The sequence below is a fragment of the Oncorhynchus masou genome, chromosome 2 (genome assembly GCF_036934945.1).
Source record: "Oncorhynchus masou masou isolate Uvic2021 chromosome 2, UVic_Omas_1.1, whole genome shotgun sequence".
NCBI lineage: Eukaryota > Metazoa > Chordata > Actinopteri > Salmoniformes > Salmonidae > Oncorhynchus > Oncorhynchus masou.
This window is the reverse complement of record NC_088213.1, coordinates 46,100,069-46,126,393: the sequence shown is the minus strand read 5'-3', so window position 1 is coordinate 46,126,393 and position 26,325 is coordinate 46,100,069. Positions and strand designations below refer to the sequence as shown.

At 42.6% G+C, this 26,325-nt stretch overlaps 1 protein-coding gene across 1 annotated transcript in view; it reads right to left on the bottom strand.

The window, feature by feature from the left end:
- Window positions 1–25,484, bottom strand: part of LOC135506019 (SH3 and multiple ankyrin repeat domains protein 2-like) — a 162,682-nt gene extending 137,198 nt beyond the window's left edge. The window contains exons 1-6 of the mRNA XM_064925357.1: window positions 25,267–25,484; window positions 13,826–14,029; window positions 8,027–8,098; window positions 6,360–6,468; window positions 1,617–1,768; window positions 1,110–1,277 (exon numbers count right to left, since the gene is read on the bottom strand). Coding sequence (XP_064781429.1) covers window positions 1,110–1,277; window positions 1,617–1,768; window positions 6,360–6,468; window positions 8,027–8,098; window positions 13,826–14,029; window positions 25,267–25,470 — 909 coding nt within the window. The 5' untranslated portion in view covers window positions 25,471–25,484. The remainder of the gene's footprint in view (window positions 1–1,109; window positions 1,278–1,616; window positions 1,769–6,359; window positions 6,469–8,026; window positions 8,099–13,825; window positions 14,030–25,266) is intronic.
- Window positions 25,485–26,325: the final 841 nt, after the last annotated feature.

The following is a 26,325-nucleotide window of genomic DNA, read 5'->3' as shown; positions in this document are numbered from 1 at the left end:
AATGGAAACAGGATGCACCTGAGCTCAATTTTGAGCCTCATAGCAAAGGGTCTGAATACATACCAATGTAATTAGAGCAGTAAAAATACATGTTTTGTCATACCTTGGTATACAGTCTGATATACCACAGCTTTCAGCCAATCAGCATTCAAGGCTCGAACCACGCGTTTTATAATTATGAACAGATACCACGGTTATGATTAAAAAAATACTATTTACTGGTCTAATGACGTTGGTAACCAGTTTATAATTGCAATAAGGCATATTGGGGGTTCGTGGTATATGACCAATAAACACGACTAAGGACTGTATCCAGGCGCTTCGCGTTGCGTTGTCCCTAAGAACAGCCCTTAGCATGGTATATTGGCCATATACCACACCCCCTGGTGCCTTATTGCTTAAACATACAACATATAATACACATGGTGACACAAGCTATATAATAGTCTCTGCTTTGGCTTTGCCCTAGAGTCAGGCTGCAGTTACATGCCACGTCCACTAGCTGTCCGTGTTCTGCAGAGTAGGCAGCACTGAGGCCCTGAAGTTTAGGATATTATGTCCTTAGTTTGAACCCAGATGGAAGAATCAGTTCTAGGGGGATGTATTGAACAGATGTAGAAAGAAACCAGTGCTAAATAAGGAAAGATGTGTCAAAGTATAATTTGAAAACCTACACAAATCCAAAGTCATTTAGAGTAACAGGTTGACAGAGAGTGAGCAAAAGAGAGTCAGTGGGGGAGCGAGGGAGGAGAGCGCAAAGGAAGCGGAGGCATTTCCGTAGCACAATGGGCATGGCTCGTTTTCGGAGGATGTAAATGCGTTTTGATGATAGTTAACTGATAGGCTAACCTAGAGGAGAGTTGTGTTTGATACGTTGACAGTGCCAGGTTCTAGAGAAGAGAAAGCACAGTACGTCAGGAAGAGGGACGTTACTGCTGGCTAGAGCTGATAGCAATCAGAGTAGCACAGGAAGGGAGAGGGTCTAGGAGAGCTATCAACCATCTGTACACGCACACAAGCACGCGCACACACACGTACACACATGTACGGGGGAAAAGTATGTGTGCCTGTGTGCTTGTGTGTATGCCTGTGTGTGTGTGTGTGTGTACCTGGTGGACTTCGTGCCAGCCGTTTTCGTCCTGGCAGCAGACGGTGGCGTGTTCATGTAGCAGCAACTCACAGCACAACGGGTCTCCTCCCACCATGGCTGTGTGGTAGAGCGCCGTCAGACCCCGGCTGTCCTTATAGTCTGGAGACAAACCAAGCTCCAACAGGGTCTGCAACACACATGCATACACACAGACGCAAGCATGCAGGCAGGCACACACACATTGACATTAGATTTGGATCAAAATACACCTTATGGAACAGCGGGGACTGTGAAGAGACACAACACACAGGCACAGACAAATGCATACACAATCACATATGCACTATACACACACGCAAACATGGATTTTGTGTTGTAGATATGTGGTAGTAGAGTAGGGGCCTAACCCTAACACAAATACAATACGTATCAATACAATGTATGGGTAACCATAAGAGTGGCAGGGTTAATGTTGTGTGAGTTCATGTGAGTATGCATGTGTGAGTGGCTGTGTGTGTGTCCGTACCGTCAGAGTAACCTGGTTCTTGGACCTAGCAGCTTTGTGTAGGGCCGTCATGCCGTCTTTGGCCCTGAAGTCCAGGTGGGCCCCTCCATTCTTCAGAATCTTTATGATCTCCACCACGTTATCCAGGTGGGCCGCAAACGTCAGGGGGGTCTCTGTAGAATGACATAGACATGATACCCTGTAGATCATGGGTCTTAAACTTATTCTGCCTCTGGGGCCACACCTAATTGCCATACTTGAGTAAAAGTAAAGAATACTTAATAGAAAAAAAATAACAAAAAATTTAAAAAAGTGAGTCACCCAGTAAAATCCTACTTGAGTAAAAGTCTAAAAGTATTTGATTTTAAATATACCTCTTTAGTTAACCTCTTTAGGCTTTAGGCTAGGGGACAGTATTTTGATTTATGGATGAAAAACGTGCCCAAAATAAACTGCCTATTTCTCAGGTCCAGAAGCTAGGATATGCATATAATTGGCAGATTAGGATAGGAAACACTCTAAAGTTTCCAAAACTGTCAAAAATATTGTCTGTGAGTAAAACAGAACTGATATGGCAGGCGAAAACCTGAGGCAAATCCATCCATGAAGTGCTATTTTTCTGAAAATATTATTTTCCATAGCAAGCCTATCCTCCATTTAAAGGGATATCAACCAGATTCCTTTCCCTATGGCTTCCACAAGGTGTGAACAGTCTTTAGACATAGTTTCAGGCTTTTATTCTGAAAAATGAGTGAGAATGATCACATCGTGTCAGTGGATAGCCAGATGTCCTCAGATTTGTTCACAACAACCTGAGAATTGATTACTAAAAACGTTTGACATGTTTCTATTATATATATATTATTTGGAATTTTTGTCTGCCCGTCGTGACCGCACGAGCCTATGGATTACTGAACAAAACGCGCCAACCAAATGGAGGTTTTTGGATATAAAGAGAATCTTTATTGTGTAACTGAGAGTCTCGTGAGTGCAAACATATGAAGATCGTCTAAGGGAGGTGATTAATTGTATTGCTTTTCTGACCAATCTACTTTGCTGCTAGCTGTTTGTAATGTTTTGTCTGCTGAGAGCTGTCCTCACATAATCGCATGGTTTGCTTTCACCGTAAAGCCTTTCTGAAATCTGACATGCCGGCTGGATTAACAACAAGTTAAGCTGTGTTTTGGTGTATTGCACTTGTGATTTCATGAAAATTAAATATTTTTAGAAGTTGGCGCTCTGCAATTCACCGGATGTGGACGAAAATGATCCCGCTAAAGGGATCTGAGCGGAAAGAGGTTTAAGTAGTACTTTGAAGTATTTTTATTCAAGTACTTTACACCACTGCATAGAGGAAACACAACACAGACACAACAGACAACAGAAAAGAACAGCCAAAAGAACAGAACAGGACAATATAGAACAGACAGGAGAACAGGCAACAGAACAGAACAGACAACAGAACATAACATAGACATGGAGAGAATAATGTGCATCAATTAAACTCAGATCAGCAGTGATGGTGATAACTGTCACGGCTGTTGAAAGGAAAGGACCAAGGTGCAGCGTTGTGAGCATACATTTTCTTTTATTTAATCAAAATGCCGCCGAACAAAACAATAAACACTACAAAAACAAACGGTGAAGCTCAAAGGCTATGTGCCCTAAACAAAGTCAACTTCCCACAAAGACAGGAGGGAAAAAGGGCTACCTAAGTATGGTTCCCAATCAGAGACAACGATAGACACCCGGCCGAAAGATAGAAACACCAAATCATAGAAAACTAAATGTAGAATGCCCACCCCAAATCACAACCTGACCAAACCAAATAGAGACATTAAGAGGCTCTTTTACGGTCAGGGCGTGACAATAACACCATTCATTTGTGCTTACACAGTCATACGTCCTCCGGAATCGAAGTGGTCCTCCCTTAACTCTATTGTTCATCTTCACTTTTCTCTACCTCTGTCAGTGTCATTCATCATCCAATCACTTGCAGCCACACGAAATCCCATCAATTCATCCACACTCGACCACTCATCCATCTAGACTGATGTCCGTCCACGGGTCAATAAGTGTATTTATAATGGCCATGACACATTGGTTAAAGGTCCAATAGTAGCCATATTTTTCCCATCTCAATACCATTTCCGGGTAACAATTAAGTACCTTACGAACCACGTTTCCATCCAACCATTCCATGAGGCTGAATTTCTTGACGCATGAAAAAAGTAACGACTGGGTCTGATGGAAACATGAAATGCTGGTACAATTTCTTAATGCAGACAGATAATTTGTTCATTCGACATGGTGGGATCTTTTTGTTCCGGTAAAATGAATAATGCGAGAAATGGCTTTGGAAAATCCTTTATGCTCAAATGTTGATATAATAACCATCATTTCGAAGTAAACTTGGGAGTCACGCGATGATATGCTGTGTGGTCCTCCCACTACGACCCGGCAAAGCATGCAGTTTATTTAACTACAGATGAAATAAGTTATGATGAACTTCACAGGATGGTGAAAGTGCAAGGTGACTAACTTGATGCTCCTTGATGTTCCAATAAACGTTGAGGGTCTTATTCTTGTGATCAATGCTCGACTGCCTTTTGACAAATACAAATAATATCTCATTCATTTATAATAATCTCATAATTTAGGTAGCTTCCCCACACTGTATCTGTGAGCTGTTGACTAAAGCGTATGTGTCAAGACCAGAGTGGGAACATTTGCTATATAACGTTTTTGTGACAAAACCATCAGTGGAGTTGAAAATGTGATGGAAACCCATTTAACTTGTATTTTTCATTTGGTACATGGGAATTTAACGGCAAAAGTTATTTCTATGTGCACAACTAGGCGCACGGCCTTTTATCCGCAAAAGGTCAGTTTGATGGAAACACATCTCTGGTAAAACACATCTCTTTGTTGATATATTGGTATATCAACAAATTTGATGTCACCAGGCAGGCCAAAACTCCCTCCCACCAAAACAGGCTGAAATTTCAGGCATTTTTTTTCAAATAGCTCTTCAAATATCATGTTTTTGACTGCACTTGGCCTTTAACATACTCTATCTACTGTGTTACTAAAAGACCTGAACAACATAGAAAAACAATCATATAGCAGGCTCTGACCATGTCCTACTGTACAGCGGTATACGGTTGTCATGAATGATACTGCGACACTGAAAGTGTCATCGTGGCAAAGTGTGTTCATTTAAAGGGGCACTCTGCAATTCAAAACAACAAAGCGGGAAATCCCACCACTTGTTTTGGTAACCAGCTGAGGAATGGCTGGAGAAATATAACCAATTTTAAATGAATGAACAGAGCTACGGATGCAAGGACTGACCATCCATGATCCATGAGATCAAAATGATAGCTTTAACCATGTCATAATAGTAAACAGTGTTTGTTTACGATCACATTCTTTAGGAACAATGGAGTAAAAAAAAACTTATATTGTGGGTTCTGATGGGGTACGATAGTAAACTCACGAGGCATATATCATTCATTCAAAAGTACAAAACCTGGATGTAGCAATTCCACATTACACCTTTAAGACAGGCATACAAAGATACCAATTACTCTGTGAGATCTGGAAATGCACTCCATCAATTCAAATTAATATGGAATAGAAAATAATTGCATGAGACACAGAGGGAGGGGGCGTCTGGGCGACACAGTGGGTGGAAATCTTTGGGGTCAATTGGTGTCGACCTACATCTGAGCCCAATGTAATTGTGATGTAATTAGCTTGGGATTTAGAACAGAACGTGTGTGTGTGTGCCTGGCTATGCTTATGTCCATGTCTGTGTGTGTACTTCTACAGCCAAAATCAATAGCGAGCCAGAGCTCTATAATTGAGCGCTATTCTACAAGCTGCCCTTATCCCTCAATCTCACAGCAACAAGGCTTAATCTACCAATACCACTTATATCCCATTAATACCCCTTCAATTTCCCTGCTACAAGCCCTAACACCGGTTTCCTTTACTTACTTCTTTATAAGCCTTAACTAAAAGGCAGCATTTGCTCTGCATTTATCCAGCTTGTGCAGTACTTTATTCACACAATGCTGACTGTGTCCCCAGCTCTTAAAACGCTGTTAATACCTCTAACTAACTAACTCATTAAAATCTTTTGACCCCTTTACTGCCCTAATACATCCAATAGCTGCACTGATCACTTTAACACCTGAACTAACCCCCCTCTTAGTCCCCAAATACCCTCCTTTCTTAGTTAATTGATGGGCAGAGCATTGGAGTACATTCTGGCAGCACATAATGCCAGTTCAATGATGCTTCGTAGGAGAAGGAGTACATTGGGTTGGACTGATAGCGAAGGTAGTTTGTGCAGTTCTAATAGAGTATAAGTAACAGCAATCTCAAACAGATTTCTCGGAAGTCTGTATGTTCACCTCCGCTCCCTCTTACCCTTTTCTTATCTCCTGTTGCTAACTCTGTATACACCACACAGGGAGGCTTATGGCCTCTCTCCCCTATGAGAGGCCTCTCCCCTGATGGTACAGATCTCTGAGTAGAGTTGAGTCGAGTCGCCATTGATCTGTGTGTTAATTTAAAAACCAATTTGGATTGATCAGGGGCTAAGTTGTGCCATCTTGGTAGTGGGTGGGAGGATTTAAATGTGAGGAGCCACGGGGGTATTTCTCAGCAGCATCTATCTTGTTAGCACTGTGATTATGTCAAACCACCTGTGTTCATGATGTGTGAGTGTGTGCATGTGTGTGTGTGTAGTATTACCACCGGTCTCTGTATCCTGGTAGTTGGGGTCCAGCCCTCTCTCCAGCAGCCTAGATACTTTCTCCACCTGGTGGTGCTGGATGAGGTCCATAAACTTTCTCAAGTTGGCCTGGAGATGGAGAGCGAGAACAAAAGGAGAATTAGCGAGAGAGAGAGTGTCTGTGTGTGTGTGTGTGTGTGTGTGTGTGTGTGTGTGTGTGTGCGCGTGTGTGTGTCTGTGTGTGTCTCTGTGTGTGTGTGTCTGTGTGTATGTGTGCATGGGTGCGTGTGCGTGTGCGTGCATGTGCGTGCGTGTGTGCATGTGTGTGTGTGCATGTGTGTGTGTGCGTGTGTGGGTCAGAGATATGGAGGACGGAGAACAAGAGGGACAGAAGAATGGGGAGAGAGGACAAGAGAGAGAGATTGAATGATTGGGGTATGCTGATTGGAGCATGGAGTGCAAGTTGGGATGAGTGTTCTCATCTGCTTTCCGGGCCAGATATAAATAGATAAGAGAACAGCTCCCAAAACACAATAGGAAGAGAGGAGATGAGGAAAGGAGGAGGAAAGGAGGAGAGGAGAAGAGGATGACGATGAAAATATGGAGAAGTAGAAAAGAGGGAGGAGGGAGGGCTGTTTGGTAGGAAAGGGTGAGGGAGAGAAGGAGAGGACAAAAATAAGAATCTTTGAAGAGATGGAGGTAGAGAGAGAGAGAAATGTAGGGAGGAGGAAAGAGCAGAACATAGTAAGGGGTGGACCTGTATACACCTACATCTGCTCCATCACAGAGTCAATCTATATGTGTCAGAAATACAATACATGGAACTGTACACCAGTATAGAAACCAGCATGAGCTCACTTCCCATCGTCTCTGTTTCCCTCTCCCTTAGTTTTCCATTGGATATTGCTCTCTCAATTCAGTATTGCTTTATTGGCCCATAATACAAAGGTTGGAACTGCTTTAGCATAAACACATTTATAACAACACAATTAGAAAGGAAAGGACACGCCATCAAGTTACTTTTGTCATTTACTCATCATTGTTATCTAACATGTATTCATAATGTTTTCCTCATACAGCCAGTGAACATTTTACCAGGGGCAGATATTCAAAATGCATATTTTGTGTGAGCACATGCACAACGATCCAGGTAAAGTTTGGCACAGGCGAGTCATGAAATATACGTCCATTAAATAATAATCTCTGTGGTTGACACCTGTGGAGCAAATAACTGCCAACCTCCTCTCTCCATATCACCACATGAACCAGGGGCAGATAAGCAAAATGCTTATTTTGTGTGCTTACGGGCATTTGTGCATGTGTGAGCAGATACACAAGGATCCAGGTAAAGTGGGCACAGGCGAGACATGAAATATACATGACATGCCTCCTTGACTCTTACAGAAAGTAAAGAGTAGACATGCGGACTGGAGAGTAGAGAGTGGAGAAAGACATGCAGACAGGATACTAGAGAGAGACTGCAGAGGCTAACAGTGATAACAGCCGACATAACTCAATATGTTTGTGTGTCTGTGTGTTGACAGTGAGATAAAGCGAGATAAAGTGACACTCCAGCATCTCTGTTGCTCCCAACAGTGTGTGTATGTGTGTGTGTTTGTGTGCATGTGTGCAGTGAGACCCCAGCTGGTTGTTGGGACAGAGTGTGAAGTTTGTCCACACCACTCACCTTGGTGTGAAGTTTGGCAATCTGCTTCTCTTCCACATGGGGCTGCCTGTAGACTCGGTTCTTGTAGCGGAACTGTGGAATAGAGGATAGAGAAAACAATTGATTTTGGTCAGTCAGTTATGTATGACATGGTGTCATGTAGCAATCTCCCGAGAGACGCCCATGCTAATTGGTTGGGACTCGGGAGTAAAACTCTTTCAAAAATGGACCTCTTTATTTATCGATTGGCTAAAACAATGTGTCTAGAGGAGTGGCGCCTTTATCGATTGGCTGAGGGATGCTGCAACATAAAATCTCTGCTACTGATTTGCTCACTTGATTGGAGCAAGATGCTTACAACATTAGAGTTGGGGGTTTGATTGATCCACACGGACCAATTATACCGTAAAGGTTGAGGGGTACTACACCCCATCTCTAAAAATCGAACAACTTTACTCATTGGCTGAGGAGTACTGGCCTTGGAGGTTGCCGCGCCATCGTCCTCTACCTTGTTTCCAACACAGGGGGATCCTACCTCGGGTTCAGATCTACAGAGCTCCCCCCTCATCGGACCGTGAGGGTGTCTGAGACTTCGTCAGCCACGATAGATTCTACGACTGACTTGGGTCATCGGGCCCCACCTCCCATCGGTCCTCGAGGGGTCACCTAAACCAATTAAGGCAACAAAAATGTCTACTGTAGCTTTGCTGGCCTAACTTTTAATGATAACTTTGACACCTTTTGGAAACAGAGGATGCTCTACAGGAATGACAGATTCCACCCAAATCACTTTGGTGCACGCACTTCAAGGCCGCGTTGAGACAATTACTTATCAGTGACTAACCCTGCACAGATGATCGTTATCATTGTGTTGCTGAGCTGTTGTAATGCTGCTGCAAATGTACATTGTTCAAGGGGAGTTGGAATTCATTATGTAAGTAACCTAATGTTCCTCTAAATCCACTGAATGCCTCTGTCAATCCAACAGCTATTGTCAGCAGGAATCACGCGGCTATGAACCTGAGTTATACTGTTAGCACTGAGGCGGTGTGCCCTAGTAGGAAGCCCACTGTGTGCAGTTCACCCTCCACTATCAGCTCAAACATAAATACCACTGTCTGATAAGCCTCCAAGTAAAGCAATAAAAGCAATCAAGAATCCCAGAAAAGCGCTAAAAATAGCCCATATTAACATAAGTAGCCTAAGAAACAAGATTCATGAAATTGAGTAGTAACAGATAACATTCATATACTATCTCTGAAAATCACTTAGATAATATATTTTATGATACAGTGGTAGAAATACATGGTTACAACATATTCAGGGATGTGGCAGGAAATGCCAAAGGGGTGGTGTTGCTGTTTATATTCAAGTTTCAAGTTTTCATGTCACATGCACAAGTACAGTGAAATGCCTTTCTTGCAAGCTCTAACCCCAACCAGTAATCAATACCAATGTAATACTAAAAATAACAAGGTAAAACAAAAAACCTGTTGGTGTCAGACTTGATGCACCAGTACCGCTTACAGAGAACAGAGAGAACAGGGGGGTTGGGGAGTCTTTAAGGATTTTCTGGGCTTTCCTTTCACACCGCCTGATACAGAGGACCTGGATGGCAGGGAGCTCGGCCCCAGTGATGTACTGGGCTGTCCGCACCACCCTTTGTAGCACCATGCCGTCGAGGACGGTGCTATTGCCATACCAAGCAGTGATGCAGCCAATCAGATGCTCTAATGGTACAGCTGTAGAAGATTTTGAGGATTTTGAAGGCCCATGCCAAACCTTTTCAACCTCCTGAGGGGGAAGAGGCGGTGTCACACCTTCTTAAGGACTGTGTGCGAGTGTGGACCAATTGAAGTTCTTAGTGATTTGGACACCGAGGAACTTGAAGTTCTTGACCTGTTTCACTGCAGCCTCGTCGATGTGAGGCGTGCTCTCCCCACCATTTCCTGTAGTTGACGATCATCTCCTTTGTCTTACTGACGTTGAGGGAAAGGTTGTTATTCCAGCCCCACAATGCCAGGTCACTGACCTCCTCCCTGTAGGGTGTTTCATTGTCGCCGGGGATCAGGCCTAGCACCATTGTGTCACCAGCAAGTTTGATGATGGTGTTGGAGTCGTGCATGGGCACGCAGTCATGGGGTTAACAGGGAGTGTAGGAGGGGACTAAGCACACAACCCCGTGGGGTCCCCCTTTTGACTGTCAGCGTGGCAGTGTTGATGTTGCCTACCCTCACCACCTGGGGTCGGACCATTAGGAAGTCATTCAGATTCACATTCTTGTAGAGCTTAGAGAGGATCTCATGTCAAATGTTCTTGAAGTACCACGGCTAGAGGTTCACCTTCCTCACCTAAAGCCTATTATTTTGGGAAGTACTATAGACCACAAAGTGCTAAGAGTCCATTTCTGGATAATAAGTGTGAAATGCTTGATAATTTCTGAAATCAACAGAGAGGTATTTTTTCAGGGTGACCTAAATATTGACTGGCTTTCATCAAGCTGTCCACTCCAGAAAAAGCTTCAAACTGTAACCAGTGCCTGCAACCTGGTTCAAGTTATCAGTCAACCTACAAGCTTATTTACAAACAGCACAGGAATGAAACCATCCACACATGTGACAGACCAGCTCAAATCGGTCTTATGTAGCAAATTGTGAAATTGTGTTTTTTTTACATTGGATAAAAGTAAAGACTCAGAGCTACAAAATGGTATATCCTACACTACAGTTGAGAAACAATGGGAAAGTAATTTTGCTTTGAAAGTTGATAAACTTGTGTCACGACGTGGCCCTTTCTGGCAGTAGATCGTGGCTCCCCCTCTCTCCTAAACCCAGGTTTTGTTATTATAGGTCATCAATTTCTGGCAGAGACTCTCTCCCCCTGGTCATGCAGAAAGAGAGGAAGAGAGCACAGAGAGAGAACAAAGGCCATCACTTGGCCAAACTCCTGAATCCCCAAAATGGGAGAATTAAACATTCTTTCGACTTTTGAGAATGTGGGAATGATCCGTGGACACTTAAGGGACAGTTATGTTGAGTGTGTTTTATTTGATGATCTCATGAAGGACAGGAAACACACATAACTGTATCTCTTAAAGTGTACAGTTCCCAGCTGTCAGGTTTACATCTAAATATTGTGAAACGTATGTGATTAAACATGAAACTATTTGTGAAAATATGTAATGTGATGTTAACCTTCTAAATGAGAGTATGGATGTTCATATAAAGATTAACTAGTCAGTGGCTGCATCCCCGTGAGCCCAGACATCACATTAGGCGTCATGGAACCGCCCTTTTCTACTGAAACGTATAAAACCCACTCCTGATGAAATTCACACCAGACCACGCAAACCCCGGTGTAAGCTAAGGTTGCAAATGGTTGAATTTCTAAGACCAAAACATGCCAGGTGATGCTGGTGTGTTAAGTGGTTTAAACTAGAACTCTACGAAAGGACAAGCTATACCACGTGGAGCATTGGCTACGTGGCTGGAAATTGTTAAACTCTGAGACTATCGATCCCTACAGAATAAGAGCAAATCTTAGACATATAATTACTAGTCTGCAGCTAGAAATGATGTAAACCTAGGACGAGAATACAGACAACCGCCGAAGCATCTATTCTATGAGAACATTTCTAAATGGTACTATGTATCCCTTCTAACCACCTAAAACCACCAAATACTTTGTGACTTCAATGAAAGTTAACCAGAGATTCTGATGAGCCCTACAGGATGATTGAGGATTCCAACAGAGAAGACAACAATGACATACGGGCATACATACATATACATTGCAATTATTCTCGAATGAGCAGCCATTAGTGTGCAAAGGAATAGCATTTCAATGAATATAACCATAGACTGTGTGTCGTGAATCCATGTTGTCTTTCCCGCTCTTTCTCAGTGCACACCCCCTTCCCTTTGTCTACCAAGCCGTCATATCGGTTTAGCCCACTAGGGATTCTTCCATCATTGTTAGTAACCAATATCTACTGTTTGTTTAAAATGTATTTCTGTGATTATTTAGTTAGTAAATAAATAATTAAGCCAATTTGTATATTGTTGATTCATAATTTATGCTAGGGTACATGCAGATAACCAAGAATTTTACGACATTCAGATGAGACTGAGAAGGTAAAGAATAATGAATGATTGACTGCTATGGTCCCCACGTGTCTGACATATGCAATACCAACATAGGCTCTCCTCAGGGATATGTTTTGTCCCCACTCCTGTACATCTTGTACACTAATAGTTGTACTAGTTCCAATCCTGACAGACACCTCATTAAGTTCACTGATGACACTGCCAGCCTGTTGCATGATGATGAGGAATATTATAGCCCAGTCCTAGATGACTTTGTAGAGTGGTGTGAGGAATCACACTTGGTCCTCAATACCAACAAGACCAAAGACATGTGCATAGACTTCAGGAAGCGTACAACTTATTTGTAAATGTCTATTTTTGTATTTGTTTCGTTCATAATAATAATTTAAAATATATATATTTAAAAAAAGCAGTCAGGCACCCAAGCTAACTTGCTAGCTATTTTCCGACACAAATGACAGAACAGCTCACTAAACATTACTCGCCCTAGCAGAGCTGGTTAGGCTGTTTTAAAAATTGCAGGAAGGAGTTATTGTGACAGTGTAGGAACCAAAGTGTTGACAGGTGTTTCCTAGGGGACCCTATAATCTTTGGCTACATTGAACGTTCTCTTAGCGACTTCATGTAGCTAACATATTCATGCTTCACGGATTCTTCTTTGATTTAGAAGATACTGTTCCACAAACAACATGCTGATTTAGGTCTACACCATCACTGGTATTATCAGACTGTATAGCTAATTATGTTTACACTGACTCAGTACATTTAGCTAGCCAGCTAACGAGCGATTAGCATTAACGGCTAACAAGATTAAGGCCCAACTTGCTATGTCAAACTAGCTGTTTGCTGATGTTAGAAACACAAACGAATAGTGTAATTATAGAACACTAGTGGATTTATATTAAGAAGCAAAGTGAAAACAGCACTGTTGTCATCAACATTGTTGCATGTGCTGCATTCAACATGCAGACTGAACGCAATTGTCTCGTGGCCGATGAACAACAAAGAGGAAAGCTGTGTGGAAAACAGCATGGAGAGAGAGAGCGGAGAGAGTTGACTCAAGTAGCGAAGTAAACTATACAAATGTACCTTTTACACGGCGTATCGCATTTTACAAACCAAACATTCAAATACGCTTATAGAAGGTAAAATAAAAATCTAAACTGGTCCGTGCATGAATACCGGTATATTGTAAAATACGGTATAGCACCCAACCTTAATCTCTCCTGGCTCAAAGTAGAGAAGAGATTGACTGCATCACTACTTGTCTTTTTGAGAGGTGTTGACATGTTAAAGGCAACAAACTGTCTCTATGACTAGCACACAGCTCGGACACACATGCACACTCCGCAAGACATACTACCAGTAGTCTCTTCACAGTGCCCAAGTCCAGGACAGACTCTGGAATATGCACAGTACTACATAGAGCCGTGGCTACATGGAACTCTATTCCACATCAAGTAACTCCTGCAAGCAATAAAATCAGACTTAAAAAACGGATAAAACTACACTTTATGGAACAACGCAGACTTCAAAGAGACGCACACACATGCCTACTAACAGTTCTTCTACACACACATACATTTTTTTATATTGTTGTATGGCGACATTATACTGCCTTGGCAGCAGCTAATGGGGATCCATAATAAACAGAAATACAAATATCACAGCTTTTTAAATATGAAACAACTTCAGTGATTTGCTGGCACTCTACCTCCAGAGATGGAACTCCTTTGCTGATTGGCTGTGGGTATTCCAAGAGGAGTCGTTCTTCATCCAGGAACTTCCCGTCTCGTCCGTTCATGGCGGGCTGGAAGAGGCCGTAGTTCAACACATCCTTCAGACTCTGGTTCAGCGTGCACAGGATCCTCTGCTTGGCAACCCACACGGTAGCGTTTGGGTTGAACCGCATACATTTCTGCGTGAGGGGTTTGGGTTATGGTTGAAAGGGTTGAAAGGGGTAGGGTTAGAGAGGGAAAAAGAGAGAATTATAGTAAAAAAAAAGGATTGCAGACTTTCAGTTGTAGGTCAAGAGCCTGGGCTTGAGCATTCCCACGCAAAACGTCACCAACATTTCCTTTACAAACACTTACAAACTTTATCCTACTAATACAGATAAATACTTAAAGGGATAGTTCACCCAAGTAAAAAAAATACACATTGGTTTCCTTAACTTGTCAGGAGTCTATGGACAAGGTATGACAGCAATGCATGCATTGGTTTAGTTCCACTTTCCGCATGCTAACATTTTAGCATTTGTGGCACAAATCCCATTCAAGTCATGGGACCAATCTTAGCATTTGTTGCTCATCATGTCCAAATCATCCTGTTGTGACTTGGCTTCTGACAATAATCTGAAGACTGTTATTTATCTAATCAACCTAAATATGTTTAATTGTTACCCGATTAAATTAATCATTCAACAATTAACTCATTAGGATCTGGGGCACCACGAGACCTGTTCTTTAAAGAGTTACCATTTCCCAAACTAAACTCCAAAGGTCTTTACATATTACATCTATAAACAGTCAACTTATTAATCATAACCTCTTATCATATCATCACTCTGAACACTCGTAACCTCCTTGCATCAGCAAAAACTCGAGCATTACTTATGATTCAGTACTACATAAATTGGTTTAATGATTTATTTACTAGCTAACTAAAAGGTAACACAGGATGAACATACACACTAGTGGACTGACAACAATATGGCTGCTTCTTACCAAAGACATGGAGAGGGTGAGAGAGAGAAAGGGACAGAGACACTTAACGTTGGTACATTTTAGAGACTACTCTCACTGATAGCACTCCTATACTTTACACACGAACCGCCGCCCGCTTGGAGTAAGAAATCATGAATGTATTTACGTGAAAATCCTTGGTTTCTCTCGGTGGACAGGGCCATCTTGGAAACGCTTGTAAGGCGTATGCTTGTAAGGCTTACACTTGTAAGGCTCTGATCGTCCAAAAGGGGTTTCTTGTTGTTCTCCTCTGCCGTCGTCCGGTATCTGGTGACTTGTTGTGTAGTCCTGAACAGAACTACAAGTTTATTGTCCTTCCATTCACTCTGGAAGACGCTTCTTTGAAGATAGGCTAGCCAGTCGTGTTGATAGTTCCCAGTGGGGTGATGAGAGTAGCATACTGCGGTGGTTAGGAGTAGTAGAATGGTTCCACTTCAATTTGCTTTTCTAGATAGTTTATTTAGGACAGCTAATCAGCCGTCCCAGTGATTGTCCAGGAGGTGACATTACCATCTCTACCTCATGTTGAGATTCAGAGTTCAAACCACTTTAAACATGAGCTGCAACTCTACGCCCCTCTGGTCAGATATGTTAATTCTTAACCCATAATTTTATACAGGTTGCTTCGAAAGGGCGGTTCTATCAGGCTGATATGCTCTCTGACCTCCCTCAGGGGCATGACTTGTCACTGTGCAAAGTTAAGTATAACTATTATCTCTTATGGCTCCTAAAATCATGTCCCTCTCTTAACAAAAACACTTTAATTTTCATATTTCATGCACAACTCATTTTTAATGATATCAAAAAATGACACACAATGTGACCATTCCTGTGACCATTCCCCACATTCTATTTTAGAAATATTGTTCCAGTACTCGCTTTAGAACGTGTTAGAGTTGCGATGGGAAAAGTCTTCTTAAAACAAAGGAACATTCCTCTGGTGAACATTGGAGGGAAATGCTGAATGTTTTGTCCTTTATTTGGGTGTGAGGTGTTAACCCGCACCAGTTCCCTCCTCTGGTTGAAGTTGTTTATTGCAAAGCTGACCTAACCTATTTGGATCCTAACAGGACAGTCATGACAATCCGCAAGTATCTAAAATTGTTTGTGAAGTTCAACAATCTCACTTATAGTTGATTTGAAATAATACTAATATCTTAACTTGAATGGGATTTGTGCCACAAATGCTAAAACATTAGCATGTGGAAACAGTGCAAGGGAAACTAAACCAATGTATGGATTGCTGTCATACCTTGTCCATAGACTGCTTACATGGTAAGGAAACCAATATCATTTTGTAATTTGGGTGAACTATCCCTTTAAAAAACATTTCCCATACAAACACGTCCCACATATTCTTTAAGTGCCACAGCCTCAGCTATGGCGCGGGTACAGCATGACTCAGTCACACCATACCACCCCACTGACCCCTCTCCTGCACCCAGCCAGATTACCTCAGAGCTGAACAAACAAGCAATACAGCTGCATCTGCCAGACCTGGCTGAATCAGAGAGGATTTATGGGCCACGGGCCGTGTCATTCAGTGTTTGTTTGTTTGTTTGTTTGTGTTTGTCTGTGTGTGTGTGTGTTCACCTCCGAATCTGCTGCTCAGCTGGTGAAGTGGACGTGTGCTTGTGATAAAGACTGAGGCTGATGAACACACTCTGAACTCTACCCATAATCCCCCCCTGGCTGGCAGCAAGTAGGTGAGGAGGAGATGGAGGGATGGAGGGATGGATAGAAGAGTACAGGAACAGATGTCTGGTACCTGTCTCTGGTGAGACAATGGGCTGTTTCCGCCTGACTGAGGACCATTCCAACAGTACAGTATGCTACTTTGCTAGTACATCTCCCATCACGTTACATTATGCTCCAGCTTCATCATGAGTGCATCTCAGAACAGTAAATAGAAATGTTCGGTTTCAGGAGAAACTTTATGTAATGTGGTCCTGTGTGCCTCAGTTGGTAAAACATTGCGCTTGCAACGCCAGGGTTGTGGGATCAAATAAAAAATTGAATAAAATATTCCCACAAGTTCGATTCCCACAAGGGACCAGTTTGAAAAAAGTATGAACATTTATAGAACTCAATGCTGTAAGTGAATCTAGATAAGAGCGTCTGCTAAATGACGAAAATGTTTTTTTTTTTTAAATGTAATGAAATGGAACGGTAACATTTCAGGAGAAACTTTATAAAATAGTGAAGTAGCTATTTAACAGTGAAATGGCTGAAATGGGTTTGAAGTGCAACTCCAGCAGGCGTGGCATAGGGATGGAGAAAGAGAATAGAAGAGAAAGAAAAAGGAGAGAGTTTGTCACTGGGAAATACATCAACATACATGTAATCCTCTTTTCAATTCAAAGTGCTTTATTGGGATGGGAAACATATGATTCCATTGCCAAAGCAAGTGAAATAGATAACAAGCAAAAGTGAAATAAACAACAATAAATGTACCAAAAAATTCAAAAAGAATAGAGACATTTGAAATGTCATATTATGGCTATATACAGTGTTGTAACGATGTGAAAATAGTTAAAGTACAAAAGGGAACATAAATAGACATAGTTTGTTTTTACAATGGATGGTCTCTCTCGCTCTCTCTCTCTCTCTCTCTCTCTCTCTCGATAACACACACACAGCCCACTGATGTTAAAACTACAGTCACCAAGCGATAAACCGATCTAACGAAAACATCCAGTGCACTCACAAGCCCATGCTAATATAATGAGTATATGTTGACTTAACATTAATGAATGGTAATTCAACCTAATACGTAAGTTAAGTAATTTGAATATATATGAAAGAGGAGGAATAGTTCATCCCAGTACCTTGATTTATTCAACACTATAGGGTACAAAACGACCTCATTTCAGATGCTCTTATGTGGGTGGTCTTGTACTGTGTAATTTGTGTGTGTGTGTTGTACTGTGGGGACGTGTTGAATTATTCAACCGTGTTAGTTTTCCTAGTGGACTATGTGACCCAATCATGTGATCAAATACCACAGCTGAGCACTCAGTTTTGATGAATTTGGAATTATGGGTATTAGCACATACATGTGTGAACACACACACACACACACACACACACACACACACACACACACACACACACACACACACACACACACACACACACACACACACACACACACACACACACACACGCACGCACGCATGCGCACGCACGCACACGCACGCACACGCACACGCACACCCTCACACACCTTTCCCTCTACATTCTGTACCAAAGCCCAAGTTCATTACAGCAACACTACATCAGGTTCATATGTAGGTCAACAAAAATTGACCCTGAAGATTTCCACCCACTGTGTGACCCACTCACCCCCTCCCATAATAGCTCCCCTCAAATAAAATATAATACAATGTTAGTGATGGCTGTTTAACAGTCTGATGGCCTTGAGATAGAAGCTGTTTTTCAGTCTCTCGGTCCCAGCTTTGATGCGCCTGTACTGACCACGCCTTCTGGATGATAGCGGGGTGAACAGGCAGTGGCTTGGCTGGTTGTTGTCCTTGATGATCTTTTTGGCCTTCCTGTGACATTGGGTGCTGTAGGTGTCCTGGAGGGCAGGTAGTTTGCCCTCGGTGATGCGTTTTGCAGACTTCCCTACACTCTGGAGAGCCTTGCGGTTGTGGGCAGAGCAGTTTCCGTACCAGGCGGTGATACAGCCCGACATGATGCTATCGATTGTGCATCTGTAAAAGTTTGTGAGTGTTTTTGGTTACAAGCCAAATTTCTTCAGCCTCCTGAGGTTGAAGAGGTGCTGTTACGCCTTCTTCACCACTCTGTCTGTGTGGGTGGACCATTTCAGTTTGTCTGTGATGTGTACTCCGAGGAACTTAAAACTTTCCACCTTCTCCACTACTGTCCCGTCAATGTGGATAGGGGGGTGCTCCCTCTGCTGTTTCCTGAAGTCCAAGATCATCTCCTTTGTTTTGTTGACGTTGAGTGGTGAGGTTATTTTCCTGACACCACACTCCGAGGGTCCTCACCTCCTCCCTGTTGGCCGTCTCATCGGTGTTGGTAATCAAGCCTACCACTGTAGTGTTATCTGCAAACTTGATGATTGAGTTGGAGGCGTGCATGGCCACGCAGTCATGGGTGAACAGGGAGTACAGGAGAGGGCTGAGAACGCACCCTTATGGGGCCCCAGTGTTGAGGATCAGCAGGGTAGTGATGTTGTTTCCTACCCCCACCACCTGGGGGCGGCCCGTCAGAAAGTCCAGGACCCAGTTGCACAGGGCGGGGTCGAGACCCAGGGTCTTGAGCTTAATGACGAGTTTGGAGGGTACTATGGTGTTAAATGCTGAGCTGTAGTTGATGAAAAGCATTCTTACATAGGTATACCTTTTGTCCAGATGGGTTAGGGCAGTGTGCAGTGTGATTGCGATTGCGTAGTCTGCGGACCTATTGGGGCGTAAGCAAATTGAAGTGGGTCTAGGGTATCAGGTAGGGTTGAGGTGATATGATCCTTGACTAGTCTCTCAAAGCACTTCATGATGACGGAAGTGAGTGCTACGGGGCTGTAGTCATTTAGCTCAGTTACCTTAGCTTTCTTGGGAACAGGAACAATGGCCCTCTTGAAGCATGTGGGAACAGCAGACTGGGATAGGAAGTGATTGAAAATGTCCGTAAACACACGAGCCAGCTGGTCTGCGCATGCTCTGAGGACGCAGCTAGGCCGTCTGGGCCAGCAGCCTTGCGAGGGTTAACACGTTTAAATCTTTTACTCACGTTGGCTGCGGTGAAGGAGAGGCCGCAGGTTTCGGTAGCAGGCCATGTTGGTGGCACTGTGTTGTCATCAAAGCGAGCAAAGAAGTTATTTAGTTTGTCTGGGAGCAAGACATCGGGGTCCATGACGAGGCTGGTTTTCTTTCTGTTGTCCATGACCCTGTAGACCTTGCCACATACCTCTCGTGTCTGATCTGTTGATTTGCGACTCTACTTTGTCTCTATACTGACGCTTAGCATGTTTGATTGCCTTGCAGAGGGAATAGCTACACTGTTTGTATTCGGTCATGTTTCCGGTCGCCTTGCCCTGATTAAAAGCAGCGGTTCGCGCTTTTAGTTTTGTGCGAATGCTGCCATCCATCCACTGTTTCTGGTTACGGAAAGTTTTAATTGTCGCCGTGGGTACAACATCACCGATGCACTTGCTAATTAACTCGCTCACCGAATTAGCAAATACATCAATGTTGTTGTTCGACGCTATCCGGAACATATCCCAGTCCACGTGATCGAAGCAATCTTGAAGCTTGGAATAAGATTGGTCGGACCAGCGTTGAACAGACCTGAGCACAGGCGTTTCCTGTTTTCGTTTTTGTCTATAGGCTGGGAGCAACAAAATGGAGTCATGGTCAGATTTGCAGAAAGGAGGGCGAGGGAGGGCATTGTATGCGTTGTAGAAGTTAGAGTAACAATGATTCAGAATTTTTACCAGCCCGGGTCGCGCAATCGATATACTGACAAAATTTAGGGAGCCTTGTTTTCAGATTAGCCTTGTTAAATCCCCAGCTACAATAAACACAGTCTCAGGATATGTGGTTTCCAGTTTACATAGAGTCCAATGAAGTTCTTTCAGGGCCGTCGAGGTGTCTGCTTGGGGGGGATGTACACGACTGTGATTATAATCGAAGAGAAGTCTCTTGGTAGATAATGTGGTCTACAACTATCCCAAGGGAGTCAAAAAACGTGCCATATTTCAACAACATGTTTCCCATTTATAGGAGTGAGCAGAGAGATAGAGAGAAAGATAAAGGGGAGAGACAGAGGAATAAAGGGAGAAAAAGAAACAGTTAAGACTACAAAGAGAAAATAGAGAGAGATGGACATACTGTATAAGCATGAGAGTGTTGAGTAGTGGAGGGATAGAAAAACAGTTGTTCATTGTAGGTGTTCCCTCCCTCCCTCCCTCCCTCCAATTCAAAAGGACTTTATTGGCGTGGGAAACATGTGTTTACATTGCCAAAGCAAGTGAAATTAACAATTAGCAAAAGTGAGAAGACACAAAACATTAACAAAAACATATTAGAATTAACAATAATTTGTGTCGAGGCACAGATCTGGGGAAGGGTGACAAACCATTTCTGCAGCAGTCCCTAAGAACACATTGGCTGCCATCATTCTTAAATGGAAGAAGTTTGGAACCACTAAGACTCTTCCTAGAGCTGGGCTCCCAGCCAAACTGAGCAATCGGGGTTGAAGGGCCTTGGTCAGGAAGGTGACCAAGAACCTGATGGTCACCCTGACAGAGCTCCAGAGTTCCTCTGTGGAGATGGGAGAACCTTCCAGAAGGACAGCCATCTCTGCAGCACTCCACCAATCAGGCCAGATGGGAGCCACTCCTCAGTAGAAGGCACACGACAGACCATTTGGAGTTTGCCAAAAGGCACCTAACGCACACTCAGACCATGATAAAAAATAATCTCTGGTCTTTAAGAAACCAAAATTGAACTCTTTGGCCTGAATGCCAAAAATGTCTGGAGGACATCTGAATGCCAATGTCTGGAGGAAACCTTGCACCATCCCTATGGGGATGTCCTTGAGTGGCCCAGCCAGAGCCCGGACTTGAACCTGATCAAACATCTCTGGAGAGACGTGAAATTAGCTGTGCAGTGACACTCCCCATCCAACTTGACAGAGTTTAACCTTTCTTGGGTATTGGGCAGTATTTTCAAGTCCGGATGAAAAGTGTGCCCAAAGTAAACTGCCAGTTACTCAGGCCCAGAAGCTAGGATATGCAGATAATTGGTAGATATTAATAGAAAACACTATACAGTTTCTAAAACTGATCTAAAAGATAATGTCTGTGAGTATAACTGATATGGCAGGCGAAACCCCAAGGACAAACCACCCCCCACCCCCCAAGAAGATTCAGCCTACCACTATTTTCAATGGCTGTCACTTTTATTATAAGGTGCAATCCTCCCAGATTGCAGTTCCTAGGGTTTCCACTAGATGGTAACAGTCCTTAGAAAGAGTTTCAGTCTGGTTTTTGGAAGAATTAGCCAGAAATTGTAGTTTTTCAAGGTGGCTCACATTTTGGATGTAGTGTTTCCAAGCGCGTGAGTGAGAGCACATTCTTTGGTATATTTCTCCGGTAAAGACAATAACGATTCTCCATCTTACATTTTATAGTTTATTTACGTATTAGGGTACCTAAGGTTTGATTATAAACATTGTTTGACTTGTTTGGAAAAGTTTATTAGTAACATTTGGGATTAATTTTGTATGCATTTTGATGGAGGGAAACTGGGTGGATTATTGACTGAAGCGCGACAGCTAAACTGAGTTTTTATGGATATAAAAAAGGACATTATTGAACAAAAGGGCCATTTGTGATGTAACTGGGACCTTTTGGAGTGCCAACAGAAGAAGATCATCAAAGGCATTTATTATATTGCTATTTCTGACTTTCGTGTCGCACCTGCCTGGTTGAAATATGTTTTTTATGGTTTTGAGTGCGGGGCGCTGTCCTCAGATAATCGCATGGTGTGCTTTCGCCATAAAGCCTTTTTGAAATCTGACACAGCGGCTGGATTAACAAGAAGTTAAGATTTATTTTGATGTATTACATTTGTGATTTATAAAAGTTAAATATCTATAATTCTGTAGTTTAAATTTCGCGCTCTGCAATTTCACCGGATGTTGGGCAGGTGGGACGGGAGGATCTGCAGAGAAGAATGGGAAAAACTCCCCAAATTACAGGTGTGCCAAGCTTGTAGCATCATACCCAAGAAGACTCGAGGCTGTAATTGCTACCAAAGGTGCTTCAACAATGTACTCAGTGAAGGGTCTGAATACTTGCGTAAATGTGATAGTTTTTTACTTTTGATACATTTGCAAAAAAATGTAAAAACCTGTTTTTGCTTCGTCATTATGGGATATTGTGTGTAGATTGATGAGTGTTGAGGGGACTTTTCTCTGTGATAATCTCTCTGTAGGTGAGGGCTTTGTGGTGGAACGTGTGGGCATCGCTTTTAGGTGGTTGTAGAATTTAACAGCTCTTTTCTGGATAACTAGCAGGTATAGTCCAAATTATATGCATTATTTGGGGTTTTGCGTTGTACACAATTTTGCAGGATTCTGCATGCAGTCTCAATTGGGAGTCCCAGAACTTGGTTGGTTCTATACCTGACTGAATTATTTTTAGCCAGATCCTAATTGGGATGTTGAGTTTTATGTTTCTTTTGATGGCGTCTAATGTTGCCCTTCTTGCCTTGTCTCTTAGAGCGTCCACAGTCTCGGAGAAGTTACCTGTGGTGTTTAGGTGTTTAGCCCGAGGTATGTAAAGTCTTTGTGTGCTCTAGAGCAACGGTGCCTTATTTGGAACACCATTATTCACTGCCAGGGCCAAAGTCTGACCAAATTTGTGGTGAAGGTATAGGTGCTGCCATAGCTGTGGGAAATAGGGGTGTTGAGGGTGCTGCAGCACCCCCTTTAAAATCGAATTTAAAAAACAATATATATACCATTTTTTGGGGGGTGAACTGGGCCTCTGCTGGTATTAGCGAACCGATACAGAAATTTTCAGCATCTCCACTTTGGAGAGGTAGTTGAATAATTAATAACAGTATCTTGCAGGAAAGGTAGTTGTATTTTTAAGACTGTATCTTGCAGGATTAAATTGTTGAAATTGTAAGAGTTGTTGCCCTGTTCCTTTCTCTGTGATTGTCATTCTGATGGAATCCATAAATAACAAAATCCTGTCCTAAAACATTTATATCAAAAGGTACTTACTTAATTATAGGCAAAGACACAAAACATCCACAGAAAATTAAATATTTTTCTTGATCATGGAAAACAACCACTTTTTGTGAAGTGTTAATTTAACATACTTACATATCACTTAATTGAAATGCACACTACAGTTCAAAAGTTTGGGGTCACATAGAAATGTCCTTGTTTTTTAAAGAAAAGCACATTTTTTGTCCATTAAAATAACATCAAATTGATCCGAAATACAGTGTAGACATTTTTAATGTTGTAAATGACTGTTGTAGCTGGAAACGGCTGATTTTTTTCATGGAATATCTACATAGGCGTACAGAGGCCCATTATCAGCAACCATCACTCCTGTGTTCCAATGGCACGTTGTGTTAGCTAATCCAAGTTCATAATTTTAAAAGGCTAATTGATCATTAGAAAACCCTTTTGCAATTATGTTAGCACAGCTGAAAACTATTGTTCTGATTAAAGAAGCAATAAAACTGTCCGTCTTTAGACTATTTGAGTATCTGGAGCATCAGCATTTGTGGGTTCGATTACAGGCTCAAAATGGCCAGAAACAAAGCACTTTCTTCTGAAACTCATCACTCTATACTTGTTCTCAGAAAGGAAGGCTATTCCATGCAAGAAATTACCAAGAAACTGAAGATCTCGTACAACGCTGTGTACTACTCCCTTAACAGAACAGCACAAACTGTCTTTAACCAGAATAGAAAGAGGAGTGGGAGGCCCCGGTGCACAACTGAGCAAGAGGACAAGTACATTAGAGTGTCTATTTTGAGAAACAGAAGCCTCACAATTCAGGCAGCTTCATTAAATAGTACCAGCAAAACACCAGTCTCAACGTCAACAGTGAAGAGGCGACTCCAGGATGCTGGCCTTCAAGGCAGAGTTGCAAACTCTGGACAGACTGGACAGATGCCTCACAAGTCCCGCAAAACACCAGTCTCAGCATCAACAGTGAAGAGGCGACGCTGGGATGCTGCACCAGGCACGGTCAATCAATCCCAGCTCAAGTATTTGAAAATATTTAAAATAGTATTTGAAGCCAGGTCTGGTAATAAGAGAGGAATGCAGAGTGACATACATGTCCCCATACATTTGCGAGATACAACGCCCATACAACGCCCACAGATTGTTAACACAGCGTGTGTTCTCCGACAGGCGAAATGATGCAACACAGCCAGGATAATGGATGGCCAGAGCTGGCTTCAATCAAAGGTATTATACCAAAGGGAAACGAGAGAAAGAGAGGATGTTAGCATGTGTAATCTAAGACTTCATCATCTTAATTTATTTTACAAGTCAGACATTCAAAACCTATGATTCGGTCTATGAGTCTAGGAGTAAACAGTTCTATCCTTTAAAAAGAAAAATGGGTGAAAAAACCCACCAAAGGTAACCCATAAGTTGGCACATCAAACAATGATGTTTGATCTTTCTGGCTCATACAAACAGACAACTCCTTCACACACGTTCCTGAGTAAACATAGGCAGGCAGGCAAGCACGCACGCACGCACGCACACACACACACACACACACACACACACACACACACACACACACACACACACACACACACACACACACACACACACACACACACACACACACACACACACACACACACACACACACACACAAACACAAACACACACTCACTGTCTGCTGCAGGTCAGGGATGACGATGCGGACGACCAGGGAGTGAGTGTGTATGTCGTCCATGTGTCTGGGGGCCGGCTCGGCGGTGGCTCTTATGGTCTCGTAGATGGTCTCCTCACGGGAGCTGTCAGAGGCGGAGTCCTCTGAGTAGTCAGAACAACTCTGGGCCATCTCATCCTCACTGGACGTGGGACTCCGGGGCATAGTCAGTAGGCCGGACGAATTCAGCTATGGAGGAGTAGAAAACTATGAGTAAACTTAGAACAAACTATTTTGAGACGAATCCTAAATTCCACTTGTCAAATTTTCACTTAGTCTTGCTCCCATTGATATGAATGCATGACTAAGTGAAAATCCGACGTTAGAATTCACCCCTTGTAGAAGATAAGCTCTAATAATCATCTATGAAGCAATAGTTGAAGTCGGAAGTTAACATACCAAACACTCCACAAATTTCTTCTTAACAAACTATAGTTTTGCCAAGTCGGTAAGGACATCTACTCTGTGCATGACACAAGTCATTTTTCCAACAATTGTTTACAGACAGATTATTTCAGACAGACAGTTAAGTTCACATACACTAAGTTGACTGTGCCTTTAAACAGCTTGGAAAATTCCAGAAAATTATGTCATGGCTTTAGAAACTTCTGATAGCCTAATTGACATAATCTGTGTCAATTGGAGGTGTAGCTGTAGATGTATTTCAAGGTCTACCTTCAAACTCAGTGCCTCTTTGATTGACATCATGTGAAAATCAAAAGAAATCAGCCAAGACCTCCACAAGTCTGGCTCAATTTCCAAACGCATGAATGTACCACGTTCATCTGTACAAACAATAATACTCAAGTATAAACACCATGGGACCATGCAGCTGTCATACCGGTCAGGAAGGAGAGACAAACATACTTTGGTGCGAAAAGTGCAATTCAATCCCAGAACAACAGCAAAGGACCTTGTGAAGATGCTGGAGGAAACAGGTACAAAAGTATCTATATATCCACAGTCGGGGCGGCAGGGTAGCCTAGTGGTTAGAGCGTTGGACTAGTACCCGAAAGGTTG